Genomic DNA, 7,138 nt, shown 5'->3' with positions numbered 1-7,138 from the left:
CTGATACCACATTTGTCACGACCCAACCTATGGGCCGGACCGGCACTAGGACCTGGACCAGCCTAAAGCCCCCCGAAGCCCGTAGTAAGCCTAACTATTCACTAACCTAATTCTAAGGCCCATTTGGGCCCAATTTCAAGAAATCAACCGGACAGAGTCCGACCATAAAATGGACCTTTCAACGGGGAGTTTTTTACTCACCCGACCTGTAAACACAATAAATACTCAATTGGGGAGCTCAGCTCACCCTCCACATACTCATCAGCATAAAAATAAATGGGAGCTCAGCTCCCTCATCCAATCCATCAAACATGCATAGGATATTAAGTTTATAGGTCCAAAATAATAATTTAGTTTACAGACCCAAATCAAATAAACATTTCTAACACATGCGGAAATTCTAAGATTTAACAAGTTTATACAAACATTAATAATCGACCTGCGAGGGAGAAAGCAGGTTAACCTAAAAAATATCCTCCTGTGGCCTGGAAAAATATTGAACAGGAGTGAGCGTTCGACTCAGAGAGTAAAATATCAATTTTAACCATAATCTCTATAACTATCTAAAACTAATGCATCCTGTAGAGTGAAATGCAACAATAGCAACAAATTCACATCATAACAGCAAAAAGGTAATTTGGAGCACTCACGCACCCAGTAATATCAATCATAATATATATGGGAGCTGATCCCCTATACAGCTCTCTTAATTCCAACTGTGCCAGCGAAGAACTCAGCTCGGACTTCCACTTAATAACCAAATCGGGGTCCCAGCGAAGAACTCAAGCCGTGTCTACCCCGAAGGACCGGGTCCCAGCGAAGATCTCAAGCCGTGTCTACCCGTCCTATCCATAGTCCACACCACATCACACGCACGCTAACGCACGCACACTGCTCCAAATTACCACAACAACATACATGGCACTTTCACAGTTATGAATGCAATATAAATCGTGCCTAAAGTTTATCTACATAGATATATGCATATAAGTGATGCATGGGCATGCTTGAACATATAATAATAGTGAAATTACAATTAAAATTAATATTTTACTCACAGACTTGACAACGATTACTGTGGCGGCTGGGCGGAGGAAGAAGGCTGTCCCGGCTCACCTGACAATTACATTACAATTATTTAATACAATTGACTCAATACAAATCATGAAAAGACCAAATACGTCCTAAGTCGTGCCGAAAATCCGGCAGAGTCTCCCATATACCTAGGACCTACCCAACCTGCAAAATGGCTCAAAACACACTTCTATATTCACAATCCATATATCCACAACTCAATCACATCACACAGCCCCTCCTGGGCCCATCAAATCAGTCATCCATCACAGTATGTAAAATTTCAATATAGTCCTTATAATTGATCATTTTTGCAAAAACTGCCCAAATAAGCTCTAAAAATTCTAAAACTTTGCCCTGCGGTCCTTAGCAATATTACTAGGCTATTGCAAAAAGAATCAAAATTTTCTGAGCTACCACGAATATTTTATGGATTTTTAATCCTATTTAAGCACTAGAAAATTACGAAAAAGCACGGTTCGGGTTTACCTTTGCCGATTCCGACTCCGAGGACGCGCTCAGGACGTCTGACAATGGGGGGTAGCCAAAACCTCGATCCAATTCGGAGACTTTTTCGGTAACGGGTCTGTCTGGTCGGAAATTCACAAACCCGGTCAACTGTCAAATTTTCGCGAATTGAGGATACCTACACGAAGCCCACAACACGGGGGTTAGTACATAAATTTTTCAGAATTTTCTAAGCTCATTTAATGCTCGGAAAAACACTGCAAAGTTTCGTGGGATCCACCGAAAAACGGTGTCGAAAAAATTCGAAATTTATGTCGCTGCGAAGCTCTCGACGAGTGGAGTGCTCTGGTACTCTCGGTTTTCTCGTGGGTTCACGGTTTGCGAGAAATCTAGCCCGAAATTCAAAATGGCCTAAAACTTCCCGGGTAAAAATTGGGCAAACCGCTCGATAGATTTCGGTGTTCTTGGTGTCTATGGAAAGCTCTCAACGAGTAGATGAGTTTAGACACAAGACCTGGTCCAATTGGTGGCCGGATCGGCCGGATTTTGGCCGGGAAGTCGAACGGTCGCGCGCACGCGTCGCTCCACTTCGGGCGCCGTTTTCTGGCTCTCCAGGCTGCGATCGGCCGTGGGGAAGGGGTGAGGCGGCGAGCTGGCGAGCTGGGGTGGCAGGGGAGGTGGCGGCGCAGCAAGGGGAGGAGGGAGGAGAGAGAAAAAGAGAGAGAAAGGGAGAGGGGTCGGACGCGCGCGGGGAGGGGGAGGAAAAAGAAGAAGACCGGTCCGATTCGACCGGTCCGATCCGATCCGGTTCGATTCGGCCGGTTCTATTCAGGAAACAAAATTTTGATTTTTTACTCTGCCTCGGGACCGAAAGCGAGGTCTAAAAATTCCGAAAAAATTTCAGAAAACTCAGAAAAATTCATAGACTCCAAATATATTTTTAGTTTTGCCACTTGGTCTTTAAATAAATTTTTAAAAATCATTAAAATTTATATTTTCGGAAAATCGAACCCGATTTTTAAAATCCGAAAAATCTCAAACAATTTCTTAAAATTTAAATAAAATTAAAATATCAATAATACTCATAAAATAGTAAAATTTAAAATTTTGGGGTGTTACAAAATACAAGAGGGGATCACTTAAAACCATGCTTCTGGATCATGTGCTTGTCTATGTCAAAGTATGAAAGGAAAATAAACAAAGTTCGAATGTTATTTTATTGGAGATAAAAGTTAATGCTGATGATTGGAATCAGCTACACCAGTATGGTCAAAGTAGAAAAAAACTCAAGGAAAAATGATAATGCCTGAGGTGGGAGCAGATCAACAAACAGGAATTCTCCACAGCAATGCTTTAAGTTTAACATCATTCTCTCTCCGGAAAGAAAACTCTGCTAAAAGAATTGTAGTTACAACATCAATTCAATGTCATCAATTGTGCATAAATCTCAAGATACCCGATAATATTATCGATTAGGCAGACGCCAAACCTCACTTCTCAACTTTGACATTCAAAGCGTTCAAAGCAAAGTTAAAAGTTGGCGCGCTTGCACAACAACAGCACTTTTCTTTTTGGTCCATTTGTCCTCAGGTGGAGCTAAACTGTGAAGTTTCATATATATACATGCACTTCTTAATGGCAGTCCCAACTCTGTTGAAACAGAAATCATATTCACTTTCACTTTTATATCTATATAATCTATCTAAATATAATAAAATTGGTCTCAAAACAAAATACATCAAAAAGTGACAAGTGGTGCTCCATTAAATTTTTTTTCATATTTGTCCATTTTGCTCTTATTTTCTTAATAATTTTATAACATCAATTAATGATAGACTTATAAGCCATTTAATAATAATAAAAATTTATAATAATAGTTATAATTTAGTTACTAATAAGAAAAGTAAGAGTCATAGTAATAATAATAATAATAACTATGATAATAATTATAATTTAATTAATATTATGAAAACTAATAGTCATAGTTATAAATTATATAAAATAAACCTACCTTTTCATTGTCTATCATAATTATAAAATTATACCCTTAATTTCTTATAATAAAAAATTATGACAATAGTCACAATTTAATTATTATTAGGAAATCTAAAAGTTATAGTTATAAAATAAATAAATTAATAATACACGTCAAAAATCAAATTAGTCACTTTCTTAAAAGATATAATGCCCAATCGAGATTCTCTCAAATTTACCCAATGATATTTTAGTAACCAAGACATTATAAGAAGATGAAAAACAATCCACACAAATATTACTAAGATAATTTAATTTATTTATGTACATTTTATTAATATCTTATTATTTATTCTTCATATATACACACACGCGCTCACCGTTACAATTTTTTCACAAGCTATTCTAAGTATAAATATATTGACAAAGCTGCACATCTATATTTTTATTCAATTAAATAACATATCAAAAATTATTAAACCGTTGCGCGGACATAAGTCTAGTTAATTTCTATAGCCAAATCGTGCTGCTACTCAGGTCACCATGTCATGGCCCCGAATATACATTTCTAGTAACCTCCTTCACCACATTCATTTCCCTTGTTCTTGACATTCTCTACTGTTGTTGGGATTTTGTTATCATCAGGATATTCACGGCAACAGCATTTATTTTCCATGTTCGAAGTATTTCATTTTCCAAATGATTCCATGTTCTCAAACGAATTTCACTGCAAGACAGACAACTCGAGGGATAACTTATATCTGAAATATAATTTCTGGCTTTGGCTCCTAATTTAATACATTCTTGTCATCTGACTTGCATTGACATGGTCAACATCATAAAAATTACGAGACGAATCAGAATGCTGAGCCCTGCTCTGCTGTGAATTATATTTCACTTTGGCAGAAGTAAGATCAGAATCTTTGCTCTTGAAATTGAGATTTTCACTATGAACAGAACGTAGTAGATCCCAAAAACCAACCAGCAGTAAGGTATTAAATCAATTCAGCATCGCAAACTATCCAACTGAACTCTGCCCCGGTGTTTTCTCGACGCTCCTCTCCTTCATCATTGTTCTTACCTCCTCAACTTTGTCCCATCTCTCTTCTTCTGCATATATATTTGATAACAACACATAATTACCAGAATTCCATGGTTCAAGATTTACAAGCTCTTCAACTGCAAGTTGCGCTAGCTCCATGTCACCATGAGTACGGCAAGCACCGAGTAAAGAACCCCATAAAGAAGTATTTGGCTTCTCAGGCATGCTTCTAATCAAATCATAAGCCTCCCTTACACATCCACTTCGCCCAAGGAGATCAACCAGGCATCCATAGTGCTCAAGTTTTGGAACAATTTGGTGATTTAAAGTCATTGAAGCAAACAAAGTCCTCCCCTTTTCTACTAACCCTGCATGAGCACATGATGATAAAACCCCTACAAAGGTCGCATCATTAGGGCAGATGCCTGCCTTTGTCATCTCCTCAAATAATTCTATCCCAAGTTCACCTTTCCCATTAAAAGCCATAGCTGAGATCATTGCATTCCAAGAAATCACACTCTTTTGAGGCATCTCATTAAATACTTTCTTAGCAGTCTCCAGAACACCACATTTACTGTGAAAATCCACTAATGCATTGCCCACAGACACAGAATCTCGATAAAAACCACTTGACTCGGCATAAGACTGAATCCATTGCCCCACTTCAACAGCTCCCAAACGAGCACAGATAGGCAAAACTATTACCAAAGTTGCCTCGTCTGGGTTGAAACCCTGGTCCTTCATTTCATGAAAAAGTCCCAAAGCTTCACTATCCCGCCCACTTTGTGCCAAGCAAGAAATCATGATATTCCAAGAAACAATACTCCGTTCACTCATCTGCCTAAACAAATGCAGACCCATATCAAAATCTCCTCTCTTACAGTAGCCGTGAATCATTAAATTCCAAACAATGATATCCATGTCACACATTTCATCAAACACTTTCTCAGCATCTTCCATTATCCCACAAGTTGTATACAACTCAACAACCCCAATTCGTATCGAGCTAAAACAGTGAAATCCAACAATTATAACGTCCTTATGAACACACCGGCCAAGTTTAAGGTCGCAAAGATTCGAACAAGCCTTGAGCAGAGGCGCAAAAGTATACTCATCAGGCCAAATGCGTCGATTTTTCATAGAGGAAAACAAACTGAAAGACTCTTCAAAGGGTCCACAAAGAGAGTACCCTTTGATCATGGAATTAAAGAGTAATATATTGGGGTGTTGTGATTGGCAGAAGAGGCGATGTGCATAGGCCATTTTGTTTTGAGATCCACAAACAGAAACGAAATGAGCAACGATTTGGTTGAGTTGGTGAAGGCCATTGCGAAGGAAATGGGCGTGGATTTGGCGGAGTTGGGACCGGGTATCGTGGCCGTGGAGGAGGCGCAAGATCATACGTTCAATCTCCCTGCAAGTTCTGCTCATTTCTCCCTCTCCCTACAGGGCAGGATTCAGAGAGAACATTGACTTGGACAAGTTTGTTGTATTTTGGCGGGAGTACGAGATAACCGCTTTAGCATAAAAAATTAACCGATGTCATGTGGGACCCTTAACTAATTATTTTTGTAGTCTTCTCGGTATTACTGTTATAAAAAATCGCTTTTTTTAAAAATATTAATCATTGAGTATAAAAAATAATTTAAAATTAAATTTAATAAATTTTAATTATAAAAATTTTAATTATTTTTTAATAATATCTAAAATAATATTTTTCTTTAAAAAAATAATTTAAACTCCTTAAACTCAACACCAAATAACCACTGAATGAAAAGAAATCAATTATAATAATAAAATAAAATAAAATATATATTTTTTTCTTTATCAGTAAATTTGCTGGTTGTAAGAGTTGCGCCGCTTTAAGAGCAAAGGGAGTTAAAAAGGAAATAAGGTTTAATTAGTATAAATTTGAGAAATTAAAAGGGTTAACTTTACACATTTGTTAATGTTTAATAGGATAATTAATAATGAATTTAATTATAGTGAAATTTAAAATTCTAAATATATTTATTATACAATTTTAAATATATATATATATATATATATAATTTAAGATTGTTTTTAAAATTTTCTTATGCAAATGTGGTAAAATCTATTAAAATATACAGTAAAATAGATAATAGAATATAATTATAACCAAATTAAAAATTTAAGATATTTTTTTTAAAAAAATTAAAATACAATTATTAAAAAAGTCATAATTTAAGATTCTTTTAGAGATTTGCCGGAGAATAAATTATAACCAAGTTAAAAGTTTAAAATATTTTTATAAAAAAAATTAAAGCACAATTATTAAAAAAAATCATAATTTAAAATTTTTTTAAAGATTTGGCGGAGAATAAATAACAATTTTCTCTTCATAAAACGACAACATCTCGACTTGAGCTGCACTAAAATAAATTTCAAATGTCAGTCATATTTAACCTTTCCTTAGTAAGCAGAAATTAATAACAACAATAATAATAATTACCAACCATAAGCAACCCAACTACACCCCATGGCACAGCAGAAAAAAAGGATAAACAAATCAAGAGACGCAACAAGAAGATTGTTTTGCTCGCAAAAGTGAAATAAAGA

At 36.1% G+C, this 7,138-nt stretch overlaps 1 protein-coding gene across 1 annotated transcript; it reads right to left on the bottom strand.

Annotated features, from left to right (window-relative positions):
• Positions 1 to 3,934: 3,934 nt before the first annotated feature.
• LOC110641808 (pentatricopeptide repeat-containing protein At1g09190) lies at positions 3,935 to 6,064 on the bottom strand. The gene has a single exon (XM_021793647.2). The coding sequence runs from the start codon at positions 5,987 to 5,989 to the stop codon at positions 4,535 to 4,537; it is 1,455 nt and encodes a 484-aa protein (XP_021649339.2). The 5' UTR covers positions 5,990 to 6,064; the 3' UTR covers positions 3,935 to 4,534.
• Between the last annotated feature and the right edge of the window lie 1,074 nt (positions 6,065 to 7,138).

The sequence above is a fragment of the Hevea brasiliensis genome, chromosome 5 (assembly GCF_030052815.1).
Source record: "Hevea brasiliensis isolate MT/VB/25A 57/8 chromosome 5, ASM3005281v1, whole genome shotgun sequence".
Lineage (NCBI taxonomy): Eukaryota > Viridiplantae > Streptophyta > Magnoliopsida > Malpighiales > Euphorbiaceae > Hevea > Hevea brasiliensis.
This window is presented reverse-complemented; position numbering and strand designations above follow the sequence as displayed.